Raw genomic sequence first — 16,895 nt, forward strand, 5'->3', positions numbered from 1 at the left:
GCCCATCTCCAATGTTACCCCGCCCATCATCACTCTGATTACAAACCCGACCAACTCAAGAGTTACCAGACATTATCCACACTCTTTAACGCCTTGAGTAGGTCTTCAGGTAAGGATTATTCCCAGCAGCTTCATTGGCTCCTTGGCAATTACGACGTTTTATGTAATGTTTAAAAGTGGTATAAACACGCAATTGGTCTTATGTTAAAGTAATGTTTACGGAAGTATAAGTGACAAGACCATTTCCTCATTCGTACGAAGTCTCTGTTAAGAGGACAAGAACTAAGATTCCTTGATCCATGGGGTATTTGTCACTAAACGTGTAGACCATAGTTCAAATGACATCTCTGTCTTCAAATATTTCGGATACTTTTCTTTAAAATGGAAGCAAATGCCATCTGAAGTTTACTGAAAAGAATATGCTGGACTCATTGACAACATCTGTTCAGTGATAAGTGGGGATAAGACATTTAAGCAAACACTAGCAACGGATTACTTCAACTTTCCATCAGTCATCTTTTCCTTTATGCCGAGCAACATCTCAGCAGCTCCAGCCTTTGGTGATTCTACATTTCACAATGTTTGAGATACAAGCGAGCATGCACTTTCTACAAAGATTTCAAAGAGCGTCATAACACTCCGTCACATCTTCGTTATCCTCCTGGTATAGAGAGTTCCAGCTTGTCCACATCCTTGTTTACAGTTGTTGTCGGACTACGTGGTTCGAGAAGCTTACAAAATCTATAAAAAGCTGCTTGTATCTATACTAGCGAGACGAGGACTATGCAACGCCTTCCTACTATGGCTATTGTGACAAATACTGGACATAAGTGAGTTCACTGACTTTTGTATTCGGGGCTCTTATGTAATCAGTAAATGGCCACAAACGATCAATGGATCAGTAAATAAACGATTCCATAAAGCCTTCGCAATCACCAGTATAGTGTACATTGGTGTCTTCATACACACCCTCAACACACTTTGTCCTTTAATTATATATAAATAGAATCAAGAACTGCAGCACGTCTTTGACAAGCCTTACACAGTTGCCAGCTGTATGACGGCGATTTGTGTCAAATTAACTGTAGGTGTCAAATCTCAGACAGCCTACTTCAAAACTCAAAGCCGTATTTAAAATCATACGTAAAATTCCGCCACAACCAAAAACCAGAACAAAAAACTCAAAGATCTCGGATGCATGGGCCACATTTACCTTGTATGAAGTGTGGCGAAATAAAATTACAATTAGCTGAAATTAAAAGTGTTATAAAAAACGGTAGAGTAAAGAAAACGAAGATGTATTTTTAAGAATATTGATATTTCCTTTAATACATTTACACATTTTGTACTAATCGAAGCTTGACATTTGGACCATGAAGGAAAATGGTAACAATATTATCGGAAATATGGAACAAGCATATTAAAATTAAATAAAGCATTTAAGTTACAATGTTCACAAAGTGACTGGTCAGGTGGGACAAGGTTTTACAATAACGTTGTTTCTGAAACTTTACACTGTGATAATGAAAACGAAATATAGCTAATATTCCCATCACATCTTTCATTTCAACATCCACGTAGTTCGGGTTCTAATGCTGACTTTAAATGATCAGTAATTTGAGAGAAATGTTGAGTTACGTATTGTCTGGACCCACTGCAGTATGTTTATGTCTATTGAAAACGTCAACGCCAGAAGCGTTGTCATAGGGCGTTGTCATAAGGCGACTTAGTGATTGATATTATAGGAATGGACAACTGAAAGTGTATTTTAAAGTATGTATGAAGTGATCAATGTTTCTACAATCCTGAACTAGCCATTCATATGGAAATCGTGCAGTGAAGAGCAGCAATCCTACATGTGAAAAACATTCGTTATTTCGATTATCATCGTGGACTTTTAACATGTTAATAAAGGCATTTGGATTATGTATTTTCATCCGTTCGAATGTTCCAATCCATCAGATTCTTCATCAGTTATCAGTTATACATCTTGAATACGTTACACAAAAGTTAGACAAGCGATCCCTGTGGTTCCTAGAATATCGTGGAATGTCTATAACTAAAATAATCAAATATGTGCCAGTAAACAGTCGAGAGATCATCTATTTTTTGATAATTAGGACCCTAATAGTCGTTTATGTGTTTCTTTTATTTCACCTCAACTGTAGCCCTGTGTGTTTTCCTGGACAGAATAAGTACCCAGGATCAGAGAACACCCTATGTACCGTCTAATGAGGATCTGATATTCTGTCTGGCCACGAATCAGTTTTATCAGCCTAATTTGATGTAGCTTGAATATTGCTTACAGCAACACAAAACTGCCTTCACTAATCTATCCAGGCGAGACTTGATTGTGCTGGGACATATACTCACATTAAAATGCCTTGAACACGTATATTAACAACAGCCATACCATCATAGAAAACAACTATTTGCTAATCATATGTACAATAGATTCTTGTTCCTGTTGTTTTATCCCAGTATAAAATCTGAGCTAAAGTCTCGATTCAAAATTGAGTTCATAATGTTGTGGTACGTTTGCGAAAGATGATCCACCAGGCTCAAGGTTCACCTTAGCTCCAGGTGGGAGGGATACTTTGAAATGCCTCATGATTCCAGCCAGCAGAAGATGCAGTTCCGGCTTGGCCACGCTCTCTCCGAGACACACTCTTCTTCCAGCGGAGAACGGAAGCCAGCTCTCTGGTTTGGCAGCCATCTTGCCATCATTGTCAAGGAACCGGTCTGGATTGTATACTTGCGGGTCCCGCCACTGTTCTGGATCCTGGTGCAAAGCGTAGTGGTTGATAACGACGGTGGTTCCTTTGGGAATGTCATAGCCACCTGAAAAGGTCATGTTTGGAATACATTCATATGCACTGATAACCGACAATCACGTTAGTAAGTTATAACTTGTCCTGTCCTAAAATAGAAACTAAATGGTAATAATGACTATTTTTAATTACACCCACCCACTACTCTCCCTACGCACCAACACCACCTCCTCCCAACCCTAGAATATCAAACGATCATCTCAGTGCAGACAGTCGTCTGTTGTTGACGGGATCTCTTTAAGATGTCTGCTGGTATGATTTTGTTTTCACTGTGCAACTCGAACTCTCGTGATTCACGAACTACTTAAAATTCAAACTGTCAAATATTCCGCGTAATATAGCAAACAAAAAGTGAAATAATTCCAAGTTAATGACAGGTCACGTATGCCTCAAGATGAAAACGTGAAGGAGAGCGGCGCCATATCGTTTTTTAAACTATGACGTGACTGTTTACTCGTGTGGAATGTCGCTTCATGTTAGATATCGAGGGAATATATGAAGGCAGTCGTTCATCCATAAAACAACAGCTAACTAATTATAACAAATACAACGATAATGTTTTTTTTTTATAGATTAAAGTCTTATCCGCATCTGGTTAAACTGTTGTAACACTTTAAACACTATTAATAATACTTTCATGCAAAACCTGTTAATAAATTGTCAACGCCCTTCTTTGTTCAATTGAAAAGTTAGAAAATAATCATCTAGATTCTAAAAATAGATACTCAGCCTATCGACCAGTGGACCCCCGTGACTTACCGACTTTCGTATCACACAGTGCTTTGTGGGGAAGTCCGCTTGGCACCACGGTGTGTAACCTCATGCTCTCGTGAAGCACAGCGTCAGTGTAAGGGAGACTACTCCTGTCTGATACACTGGGGAAACGACTGGAACCTGGACATTCATAATTCTATATTACTCATGAGACTAAACTAAAGATAAACTCAAGCCTATACTTGCTCGTGCTTTCAACAACATCCCCCGGGCAGGACCTTTGATCCCCAGTTGTAACCATAACTACGTAACACGTCACTAGATCTTTCGTACGTATAGGTACATCTTCTACAAAACGTGGCCGACGTGGTCAGACAGGAAGAACGTATGAGATGCCTTCGCATCACCACAACTACGTCGACGATGACCTTTTTACATCCAAGTGGTTCGTGTAAGTGACAGAACGTAATTTTTTCTTATGTACTCTCCCGACCATCATGCGGCCTTTACCTTAATAAACATGGCCGCTGAGCACGGGTGGCCCAGTCGTCTAAGGTCCCGCAATTCGCCATACAGAGTTGTGTCCCTTGGGCACGCCAGAAACCTATGCATGTGGGTTCGAACCCCGGTTCGCCACGATTATGTTTCTAGGTTTGTCAGCACCATACCCGTGCTCGTAGGTTTCACCAAAGTGGTAAACGTCTGAGACCTGCATCACTTCGGGCTTTCCTCCCACATTAAGCTGACTCACTCACTCATATGAGCGTATCATGACAACGTATCATAACATCAGCCAATACACGTATCAAAGTGTCATAATTTAGGAGAGAAACCTACTGTGTTTTGAAATTTGATGTAGTCCCACTATAAAGTAGATACCTCCTATTTTAATTTGGAACCAGGCGCTTTCGAAACACAGCAGGTTTATCTCCATTTTACCAAGAGGGCAACAACGCTTTGAAACGGTGCTTTTTTGCAAAGCGTAACAACACAGGATACAAAGGTCCGCAATCTTAGAACATTACGAAAAGTGGTCACAGGTAGTTATATATGCAACAAATATTACTAAAGTTAAAGATTAAAAATCCCATAGTCTTGAGTAGATTAAAATAAGTGTTCAAAACACATAGTTTTTCAAAAAGAAGTTGACAAATAACCCTCCAAACGTAGTCCATAGATAGATGTTTTAATTTCATCGCAAACTGTGCACTGTTTGGATTAGCCAAGTCATTTCTTGGAAATCAGTGAGAGGAATCATTTCTTGGAAATCGAACATGCCATTTCCATTGTCGGGGTGACAGGTTGTACAACTATTTAAAAAAAATGCTAAACGGATATATTTCAACAACAAACTTTATGAATTAATATTCTACTATTTATTTTACATGTGTAAGTGTTATCGGTTAGTTAGCAATTACCCCGCGTAAATAATAAAAAATCCAAATAAAAGGCTCTCCACCCCCAACTTTGACGTGGCAGAACTTGACCTACATCACGGTTACTCACACCTCACAACTGTCAATGGCTGCCAATGTTGTTGTTTACCTAACACACGAAGCAAGATGACAACCCTGATCTATGATGTGGTTCAACATTAACATGTGGAGTTACTGGGAGTGAGAATGCGGGTACAATATGATTACCAATGGAAGTGAGCATGATTGAACTGCCGCGTTTTAGGCTGCAGACGAGCCGGGTATATTGACCCGAGGAAACTGCATGATTTGACCTGTCAATTTCAAGATTTCACGGATTCAAAGCCAGCGTGTGAAAGCAAAGATACAATTGTTGCCCAGAAACAGTGGTTCGTGTATGATTTTCTTAATTGTGCGTGTTCTGAAATGCATTTCATCAAGTATTATAAGCCGTGACTTAATTGGTGATGTCGGGACGTTGTTTTCGTGGCCTTTCGAAGGGACGATCGAATGTTTTCTGATGGATTTTCAAATCCGCTCTTCCCAAATCCTTACGGTGGTGGTTGACGGAGTTGGCAATGAAAATCGAACTCAAAAATGTTTGTAAACATCATGTTGTCATGAATAAAGTTTCTTCAAACACATTTTTATAATGTATATTTTACTTTCATAATCGTTTGTTTCAATGACGATCAAAACTTTCATTTGTATGCAAAAGATATGCCCTCGTAAAGCCTTCAGTGTAATCTCATCACCGAAGCATTCAGGATTACGGCCAAGAACAACATATCGTCGCCAAAAACATCCGATATCAAACTACCGTATTTCCTCTATTAGACACAAGGCCGCCAGTTAGTTTCGCGAAAGCCATTGGCGTGGCATGCATTAGAAACATGGATTGTATTAGAGACCAAGCGTGTAATAGAGGAAATATCGATACGTTTTACAGTTCATATGGGGGTGATCGGTCGGCAGCCATTTTTATGAATCGATATTTAGGCTCTCGATGTATTCATACGCACATTTTTGTGTGAAAAGGCCTAATATATTTTATAGGGGTTTCCGTAGCAAAAAGGAATTCTCCCTTTAAGCAATCAGAATCAAGCATTCATCAATAGTCATGGTAGAATACACCATATCATAATACCACCTATTACAATATCAGCGTATGAACATGTAACTTGTCGTCACCATACCGTATAATATCAGGGTATGAACTTACCCAGGGCTCGGTCGACCTCCGTGTGAAGCTTGTCCTGGATGTCAGGGTGCTGAGCCAGTTCCAGTAGCGTCCACAGCAGCGTGAAGCGAGAGGTGTCCATCCCGGCTGCAGGGATACAGTATAATCACTTCAAGTATATCATTAAAGGAAATGAATAAGGAGCTTAAATTCATCAAAATAATTATATGTTAGCCAAACATAGCTAGACCTTTGAGATTTGTGGCACTCCCACCACCACAAATTGTAAATATAGGTAAGTATTTTCAGTGTCCGACACTGTATCTAGTTGTCTATTCTGCCAGATTTTACTGATGGAGAGTCACAAGTGCGTTACACTGAGAAATAAGGTATAAGTTTACATCACTTTTTAGCTACTTCCTGTCTGTGCAGATGACGACATGGGACACAAATAATGGGTACCATATTTTTAAACATGAGGGGAATCGAATATGAGCATAGGTGTCACCAACAGGGCCAACGCAGTTTATCCAAACTGATAGGGATCATTTTTATTCTGAGGTGTGGGGTGTGGGATGATTTTGGAATCAAAATAACTCCTTCGTGACAATAGTGGAAACGAAAACTCCTCGCCAACATAACATTCTCCTACGAATGTTGAATGGTCGGTCTCTTCCAGATCGGACAATGAAGGTCATAACAAGGTTAAACCATGTCTTTCGGGAGGAGGTGCCAAAAGTTTCCTGTCCGATACAAAAAAGTTATGTTAAACTGTATTCCTATCCGTACAGGTACAGACTCACGTGGGAACGACTTAACAGTAACAAAATGTTGAACTGAAGTTTGAAATATATACCAGAAAATATGTCAGAGAGAGTCTGAGTGATATGGCGGTCACTCATCTGTGACATCACGTCCGGGTCCTCTTCGTCACGGGCTTCTTCTTGAGCCAGTAACAGGGCATCACAGAAATCACGGATGTTATCTGTTATGAGAACATAATGAACAGAACGATTGGCATAGGCGTTAATACTGTTCCTATATAGCCATGTGCAGGGCACAGTTTTTTGCATGACAGTGAATGAACCAACACGCAGTCTACGATCTGGGTCCAAATTACAGCTATCAGTTCCAGTTACCATAACCAACATTTTCTCTGTCACAGCCTAACTTCTGTGGAATGCAATGAAAGTTACACTCAGTTGCACTAGAACTCTTGAAACACCACGCAGACATTCAAGAACATATCTAATTGCGGAAGCAAATGATATTTAGAAGCATGTTGTGATGTGTACAATTTGTGGGAACTTTTGTATTATTAGAATTACCCTAAACGGAACAAAAAGACCGAACAACATTATGCACCTTTAGATATGGTCTGTCGATGCTTGTCAATTTCTTTATTCAAGTTATCAAAGAACTCCTCCAAGACTTTTATTACAGTTTTCAGCTTCTTGGTGTGGAAGAGACGAAGAGGGGGGATTATATCCTCAAGAAAGCCGTTGCCGAGGTCGTCCAGGAAGGAGTCTAAAATGCGCAACATCTCTTTGAAGTAGTTGTCGTCAACGTCGCATCTGAAAGTGTGGTTTAGGTGAGTGAGTGAATGAGTTGGGTTGAACGCTGCTTTGAACAGAATTTCAGTTATATCACGGCATGTCAGATTAATGTGGGAGGAAAGCCCGACGTGATGCAGGTCTCAGACTTGTACCACTTTGGTGAAACCCACGAGCACGGGTATGATGCTGACAAACCTAGAAATATAACCGGGGCGATCTAGTTTTCGAATCCACGATCATAGGTTTCTGGCGAGCCCAACTCTGCACAGCGAATTGCGACACCTCAGACGACTGGGCCACCCAAAGGTGTGAATATGTTAAAGACAGGGCTACCCTATCCTGTCAGAAGAGCAACCGAACGTGTGAGTCTTGTTTAACGCCGCCTTGAGAACTTCAAGTATTTCAGGTATATAACAGCCTATGAGATTCGTGAAGGAGGAATGCTCGAAGTGATTCAAGACCCAGATTTATCACTTTGGTAAAACACACGAGCAGGGTTTGGTGCTTACAAACCGGGTTTCTAGCGTGCATAAGACATGCAACTCTGTGTTTATAAAATTGTGCGTCCCCACTCCTTCATGCTGGAGGAAGGAAAATACATTAATATATTACAATAACAACTTACAGTATCACATCATACATTCCCCTCTATCATATCTAGACATGGTTGATTTCCCCTTCTAATGCTTGTGAAAAGGACAGCGAGAAACATAACCTGGGTAGAGGTATTCAGAACATGTCTCCTCCCACATTAAGCTGACACGCCGTGATCTACCTGGAATGCTGTTCAAAAGGCGTTAAACCCAACTCATTCACGCACTCACTCAAGAACAAGTTACCTTAACTTAGTAGCTATTCTGTAGGTCCTTGCATGAGACATTCCAGCATGTTACATCTGTGTTGAGGATTCTATTTAATGCCATTATTACCAGAGGACTCAATGTTAGATATATGGATAATGTTCCACTCACGTGACACTGAAGCAGATATTGTTGATGATGTTGAACACAATGAGGGAGACAACGTGATGAGGATTGAATGGCCCCTCCATCTCCTGTATCAGCTCTATGCCTTTAGTGAGGGAGCGCTCTATCCCCTGGTCTAGGCGGGTACCCGTCATGTAGTGTCTGTGCAAGGAGAGAGAACATCTTGACATGATAGGAGCGAATGATTTAAAATGCAAATTTAAAGTTGAATCGGCAATATCACAGGCATAGAGCGATTAGAACAAATTGTGGATTTACATTCAAATCATAGACAGTAAAACAATCAGTGGGTAAATAATCACAGGTTCACAATAAAACAACATCGATTGACGTACATTGTAAGTAAAACATATCTTGACATCAACTACAATGAAAGGCAAGTTGGCAATACACATTGCTCACAATTTAGATTTTTAAAACAAGCCATATTATTCAGCCACATATTCAACATCCTTTTTATGCTGTCCAACCTCCTTCATACATTTAAGAATCAAATGCTGGCTTTCAAGAGTAAAGATATCTTTCGTATTTGCTGGTTCCTTATCTGAATTCCCTTACAAATCTCGTATGTCATTTGTCTAGGAGGAGTTTTTTCTCATTACCTAGCAAAGAATTAAGACAACAAAATATCTTCTTCTTAATTTAAAGCTAAAAGTTCATACTGCCGTAATTATTCATGTTAATAATTATAAACATGATAAATTGTTAGACATTTTGGGGTCATTTTTGAAATCTGAATTTGCTCACTAAAGCCATGAATGGCAACACACCTCAATATTATCAGCAATAATTTAGCAAGTCTGCGAAATGATACATGATGTGAGTATCTCTCTTATATCAAATAGCTCACTTCAATGCTTTTGAAGCCAGCTTCCTGTGTAGTTTCCAAGTAGGGCTGTAGTCTCCGAAGGCGATACTCCTCCCTCCGTCACTGAGAAGTTGGGCTGGTAAGAAACATCATATACATGTAAGTGTGTGTAAAATTGCGCATTTACTCTTTTCCTGATTCATGATATATGTGCCAAATGATCGGCATTTAATCGAAACATATTCATGTACGTCAACTACAATTCACGTAGGCACACCTGTCATTTATGAAATAAATTGGTCATTCAACTGATGGGTTTTAGCTATTTCTCTATCGCTTCTTACCATGACTGGAAGTGTAGTAGTACCCCCACGTATTATGATACACGGTAAAATTGCGAAATTTGAATAAAACAAAGGATAAAATCAGCAGGTTATTTCTTGCATGAAATGTTCTTGTTGAGTCGGCATGGATGTACAGACGGTATGGACAGAATGTGATGAAGCCAAAACGTCCAGATGTGCAGATTGATAAAACCAACTTGATAAACGATAATATTATAAAGGCAAAATGAAGCATAACGTTTATGATATCGTTGAGTGTGAAATAGTAACGGTTAATCCGCTCAGTATTACATGTATAAGACTGGGGCCGCCCTGCAAAGTCCGCCTGTCGTTTAACAAGTGCCTCCATCACAACGTCTATATTGTTGAGAGCTACCATTGTCATTGGTCCTGTAATGAGAATACTTTTGATTATTATACAACATATTCCACTGATAAATTTCAAATTAATCCTTACATTTAAGTAATGTGTTAACACTCGATATATTGTTGCTGTTATATGCATATATACTCAGCGTCATTATTGATGAGTCACACAGATAAAATATAAAAGTATGAAAAACCCATCGCATTTTCAATTCACTGTTCACGCGTGTGTTTTGAGTAGCTTTTCCAAGACCTTCATTTTTCATTGTTTTTAATAGTCCATGTCAATGTTACCAGTTTCCTAAAATTATTCAGTAAGTGTGATGCAGGCATAAACAACACGTTGTTCAACTCTCATCACATGGTCAACACACTCAGACCAATTGGACCCGTGAAAATGGGGGTAGAAAAGGTCTTCAGCAACCCATGCTTGCCGTGACAAGGCGAATATGCTTGTCGTAAGAGGCGACTAACGGGATCGGGTGGTCAGGCTCGCTGACTTGCATTTTTGGTTGATGCATGTCATCGTATCCCAATTGCGTTGATCGATGCTCATGATATCAATCACTGGATTGTCTGGTCCAGACTTGATTATTTACAGACCGCCGTCATATAGCTGGAATATTGCTGAGTGCGGCGTTAAACAACAAACAAACACACAAACAAACAAACAGAGCAATTGACGCTTGTTCGAAGTTCATGTTAGACAACCTAGATGCCGAGGTGACCCATTAATAATGACGCTCGTATATATTCTTTTTAGGTTGGTCAAAGAAGCACAAAAATATTCCCCCGAACAAAATACCAAATACACCATGCAACAGTATTTAAAGAAGAAATTGAATATGCGTGTTTTTCCATACGGGAAACTAGGCATATATCTGTTACCATCCATACATACTGCTCAGCGTTGTTTTTTTTTTATATTCTGAGCCTCCTGTTGAGAATTGAATAGGATTGACTTCTCCGATATGTTACGATGTATGATATCATACGATATTGTATCGGCACATACGAATTGTATTCTTCACTACAACTTCTTCATATTCTGTTGATTCTGAGTTTCGAGTTCTCGATTATACAGTGTTATATAATTCCATTCTATCTATACCTTGACCACCACAGATTCCTATCGGAAGTGACATGACAAACTCCATTTCTCTCATCACTTTGTCTCGCTCATCATGTCATTTGATTTGACAGGTCATTCGAATCAGGCTCTAAACGAAGCTATGTTTAAGCATAGGTCCAGGGTATATGTCACAATGAAAACCTCGTCATTTAGCTGGACTATTGCTGAATGTGACGCTAAACAACAAACAAACATGAATGACATGAAGATACAATACAAGATGATATAATACAAGATGGAGGTTTTGATAGCTATTTAGAAGCTGGAACAACATGAATACTGACACTGTGCATGGATAACAGCTTCTTTAGTCTTTGTGCCAACGTTTCAGTTCTACTTCTTGGCTCTTTAAGTCTGAGGTCTTCTACTCCTTGCCCGTTTCCCTCTGAGGGCTACATGGGTGCACGAGTGGCCCAGTCGTCTAAGGAGCCGCAATTTGCTGTGCAGAGTTGTGTCCCTTTGGCACGCCAGTAACCTGTGATTGTGGGTTCGAATTTCGGTTCACCCGATTACATTTCTAGGTTTGTCAGCACCATACCCGTGCTCGTGGGTTTCACCGAAGTGGTAAACTCGCCGTGATATAACTGGATTACTGTTAAAAGCGGCGTTAAACCCAACTCACTCACTCACCGAGGGCAACTTCTTGCCCTTTCATCAGCAGCCCTGACCCGTCGTAACAAAGTATAAAGATGTTGTTATCCTTACAACAGTGGCATGTATTCAAGTTAGCGTTTATAGCTGACGACATATTTAAGTTTTCAAGCGTGGATAAGTGTCAGTGAGTGTGTGAATGAGGATGTTTTTATCCCACTTCGCAATATTGCATCAACATCACGGCGGGGACACCTGAAATGGGCTTCACATATTGTACCCTTGTGGGGAATAGGCCTTTCGGCGTGACGAGCAAAACGTAACCACCTCCCGACAACAGGTAACTGTTTACTTACCCATATTAAACCTCACAACAGGACCATACTGAGCTGTCCACTCCGTTATCTTCTCGTAGATAGTTGCGTTCCGGAAATCTGGTGGTTTTAATACATTCTTTTAAAAACATGTTCTCAGCGGGGACAACTTTTGTCCCTGGCTAATGCTAATTATGTCCATACGAAATTGTGTTTCTAAAATTACAGTCAGTACAAGTGTTATAACATTTACAGCAAACACATACTGAAATAAATGTTACCACTTCAAACTGATATATGTATATTGTTTAACTGTCTCTATTTTCATAAGCATGACTTATCTATTGGTAATCTCTGCTGACAGCAGTCCATTGTACGATTCCGACTATACCAAAAACATGTGTTAATGAATAACTATCAATTAGTGATGACACCAGGCGTGCAAGAAAATGGGAATGTGTCCTCTTTCATTAATATCACCCTTCACACACACACGTAAAGGTAAGTTAAGTGAAACGTTATAACTTTTTCTAAGATAGACTTTATATTTGGTGCCCGGAAAATACGTAGGAAGCGATTGATATTCTTTTTATCATTACATTCAAAGCTAACTCACTCAGACACCCTTATTCTCTCTCTCTCTCTCTCTCTCTCTCTCTCTCACATACACTCACACACACACACACCCACCCACACACACCCACACCCCCCCCCACACCCCCCACACCCCCAACACAGACACCCCACCCCCCCACACACACACCCCCACCCCACCCCCCACCCCCACCCCCACCCCCCCCCCCCCCCACACACACACACACACACACACACACACACACACGTAGTTAGAAAGTTTCCAGTGATATTCAATGGTGCAGATATAGTTAGACTTCCACCCGTGGCAAGTGTTTGTCAGACCGTACCAGTGCTCATGGGTTTTCACCAAAGTGGTAAACGTCTTAGATCTGCATCACTTCGGTCTTTCCCCCCACATTAAGCTGACACGCCGTGCTATAACTGGAATACTGTTAAAGGCGGCGTTAAACCCAACTCACTCACTCACTCACTCACTATTATTAAATGCTTAGAAATGGTACAACGTGGCATATCATCACCTAGAAGGTTCCCAAGCAACGGCCATCCTCGGGGTCCAGGGGGTAGCTTGTACCTCTTCTTGGTGATGAGATAAACGACCACTCCGACGCCTGACCCCACTAGAACAGCCCGGCCGGTGAGACTGGTAGGCAACCATTCCTCCCATCCCTTAAGCTTGATCCAGTCCAGTAGCTGCTCCAGGTGAGGCAGCCTCTGTAGCAACTCCATGTCCTGCGTCTTCTACCTGTAAGGCAGGACATTTAAGAACTGACGTCAGCAATGTTTTGCGTTTATGGAGGTATAAACGAAAAAAAACCCCGAAGAGCACACTGTCGCGTTTTGAATCAACCACAAACTCAAATTAAGTTTTAATAAAGATTTATTCCTTCCCTTAAGTTAACTTTAAACCCCAATAACAATACTTAAATGCAAACTAATTCCAAATTAACTAACACAATTAACTAAACTAGCTGAACTTATTCTACTTCTATTACGAATGTCCTACTACTAACAATACTAATATCTACTACGAATACTAATATCTTACTACTAACAATACAACTATCACGATACTACAATACAAATAGTCCACTTCTAACAATACTAACACAACACTATAGAAATGTTTAATAATAACACAACTAATACACATTAATAACCTCATGGATGTACATATATACAAAAACAAACAACAAAGCCACTCCGCTGTCACTTTCCCATCAGTTAAATACATAAACTCAAGGATTTCTGATGTCACTGATCAGTTCACAAGAGGATACTTCCTCGTAATAGAGAATGGTGATCTTTACACCCAGGCGATGTTTTCCCCATGGGGTTCAGGGCGCCTGTGTTACATGGATGCCACGGCTGTGTTCATCCTATGATATGCAGCGCAACGGAGATACTTCTCTCCTCGCGTAATTTGAGAGGTTCGTCTGTCCTTACTACCGGAGGTACTTCTTTCCTCCTACGTACTTGATTATAAGGATAACCGGCCAGTTCCGGGACACTACAATATAATATAAGCAACTAGAGTCACTTAGGTATGTGTCAATACCTGACAATACATACATCAATGCACCAATACTCCGATTTACAATTTTCTGAGTGGAACGGTTTATACTTTAACCATATGTTGTTTTAGGTTCTTGTTGTTGTTACAGTGGCTTATGGATATTGCAATCAAGATATGTATATAATTACATTTGAAAACAATGCGTAACTTACAATTCTATTCTCAAAAATACAATTCTACATGAAACAAATAAATTTAAAAACTTACGCCAACCAGAGTAGGAATCTTGCACAATGTCAGTCCATCCCTTAAATGAACATACTGATTCTGGCTGACTGCACAAATTATTACCCTCCCCTGCTATTTAAACTGACCCCAAAATACAAGCAAGCTACCCCTGACCTCCCTATTGTTACCCCAGCTATCAGCCGTACTCAGTCACGCTTCTCTGAACCTAACCTGTTCCCATAGTATTACCTGACAGTATCTAAAAACAGCCCGCCAAGCTTAATATACTAATTTAACCATACCATAATACATCTATCTAAAGTACTTACATATAATTAATATATCCACACCGGGGTTTACGGTTACTGCGCCATAAACGCAAAAAAGCATTTGAAATCATAAAATAATCTTGTAAATAAATACGTCGACAACAATAACTTCACGGGCTGCTTTTTTAAATCATTAACACCAAAGCACTGAAGACAACCATACGAAGTCAGTGACATTGTTCAGCGCAAATACACAAGCCCAGTCCATTGTATTATCAGACAGTTAGTCCGTAAGTGGGTCGTGGTCTAATTGGTTAATGCGGACAAAAACGCAACAAAATTTGCATGGTTAATCAACCAAATGCTACGGAATCATATATCTATTACGACATATCCGACTGTAAAGGCACAACTACTTTATCTTTCTATATAAAATGATTTTAAAAGATGCATCCCGTAACAATTTCCTAACGAAATACAGTAAACTACGGTTATAACGAACACGCTTATAACGAACTGACGGATATAACGAACTTACTTTTTTGGTCCCGACTATTTGCTGTAGTTATGCTGTATATATGCTTATAACGAACTACGGTTATATCGAACTAAAGTTAGCAGTCCCTTTGAGTTCGTTATAGGTACATTTTGTTTCTTTTTGCTGACATAGGGACATTTTCGGAATAAAATTCAGATACTGATTACCTGACGCCATGTTATATAAGACAGTAGTTATTTAATATCTATTTGTATCCTGTGCTTCTTTGCATCATATAATATGACCCAGTAACATTTTCAAACATTTCCACAAAAAACATTTTTATTGACGTTTTTATTCCAATTGTCTACACTCATTGTATTTATTAACAGTTAATTCAGTGATTGAGAGTGTGTTGCAAATACTCCCAATGTGCAATCATGTACCTGCGTACTGTCACTGCATTCTGAAAACTTCGATGAAAACTTAGTGTCCGCATGTACACTGAGATTTAACATTGACTATGCAGATCGGATGCGCTGAAACAAAATGTATTCGGGAAGGAAGGTTGTCTGCACTGGACATGCTCTCACACCTAGACAATAAATCACGTACAGAAGGACTAGTACCATCTTATGAGAGCGCACAATCCCCCACCCGTGAGAGGGAATCCGTCAACCTTACGGACAATATTTAACCCCCGACACTCACTCACGTAACTGCTGTTCACATCGAGGCAGATATAGGTCATACCTGTCAACTGTTGTGTAATTTCGATCTGTCAATGTTGTACGTTCCGTTATCAGTACAACCACGATTGAAATAATAGTAATAGCAGAGTGCAGGGAGTGTACAATTGTTCTATTATTGTAGACAGTATCTATATCATAGAGCGCCGGGTCTATCGATGTATTGTGGTATGTGAACTGTTCGTGTCTAAAGAAGCATAGGGAACAGTCCCGAGGGCAGTTATATATAATTAGTTAGACACATGTAAACATTGTGATATTGGGTTCAAAGTCGACGTAACGGCGATATAGTTACCCCTACGTCAGCGCTGCCTGTCGATGCCCTGGTGGTTTTTCAAGTACAAGCCAGCTCAGACCCACAAATACGCCGCTTGAGTGAACACAGTAACAAAAGTTTCCACTATCCCGTGTTTACTAGCACTATGTTAGAATCAATAAACAGTGAGTATTAGACATAAGGACAGAAGCGGTATTAAGGTTAACATTTCCTTATACCTGTATACTTGTGAGGCGCTCAGTTGTATGCTGCCTGTCCTGGCTGTGTAGAGGGTATAAACAATTGGTCGTCGCTATTTCACACTAAAGAAAATGTAGCCACAGAGGGTCTACAGGGTTCATCTACACATCGTAGAGGGTGTCAATAGGTGTACCCTTTCGTCGTATAAATATATTTCACTTGTTTCATTATCATATTTGTACATAATCCTCGCCTTTGGTGATTATTTATTCAAATTCGAGACTTAAAATGTAATTTTTTTAAATTGTCGAACAGTTAAGTCAATCATTAATTAATGGGTTCATATTTTATCCTTCAGAAACAAAAT

The 16,895-nt window shown here is 39.9% G+C and overlaps 1 protein-coding gene across 2 annotated transcripts; it reads right to left on the reverse strand.

Moving 5' to 3' along the window:
• Nucleotides 1-1,301: 1,301 nt before the first annotated feature.
• On the reverse strand, nt 1,302-16,695 carry LOC124111340 (steroid 17-alpha-hydroxylase/17,20 lyase-like). Of its 2 annotated transcripts, none has more exons than XM_046470995.2 (11): nt 16,567-16,695; nt 13,353-13,576; nt 12,280-12,357; nt 10,126-10,224; nt 9,533-9,626; nt 8,668-8,823; nt 7,506-7,714; nt 6,997-7,125; nt 6,183-6,287; nt 3,591-3,725; nt 1,302-2,841 (listed from the first exon to the last, which is right to left on the reverse strand). In XM_046470995.2, exons 2-11 carry the CDS (start codon nt 13,558-13,560, stop codon nt 2,495-2,497), a joined length of 1,560 nt encoding a protein of 519 aa, XP_046326951.2. In that variant the 5' UTR covers nt 13,561-13,576; nt 16,567-16,695; the 3' UTR covers nt 1,302-2,494. The 2 variants fall into 2 exon arrangements, with proteins under 2 accessions (XP_046326951.2, XP_046326953.2); XM_046470997.2 differs by lacking the exon at nt 16,567-16,695 and adding an exon at nt 16,367-16,512.
• Nucleotides 16,696-16,895: the final 200 nt, after the last annotated feature.

The sequence above is a fragment of the Haliotis rufescens genome, unplaced genomic scaffold, assembly GCF_023055435.1.
Source record: "Haliotis rufescens isolate VD_foot unplaced genomic scaffold, xgHalRufe1.0.p SCAF_15, whole genome shotgun sequence".
Classification (NCBI taxonomy): domain Eukaryota; kingdom Metazoa; phylum Mollusca; class Gastropoda; order Lepetellida; family Haliotidae; genus Haliotis; species Haliotis rufescens.

Coding starts and splice junctions, on each gene's coding strand:
- LOC124111340 (XM_046470995.2), bottom strand. CDS start 13,560: ATGGAGTTGCTACAGAGGCTGCCTCACCTGGAGCAGCTACTGGACTGG. Junction 8,824..9,532: donor CTGGCTTCAAAAGCATTGAA/GTGAGCTATTTG, acceptor CTCCTTGCACAG/ACACTACATGACGGGTACCC. Junction 7,126..7,505: donor TCGACAGACCATATCTAAAG/GTGCATAATGTT, acceptor TTCTCATAACAG/ATAACATCCGTGATTTCTGT.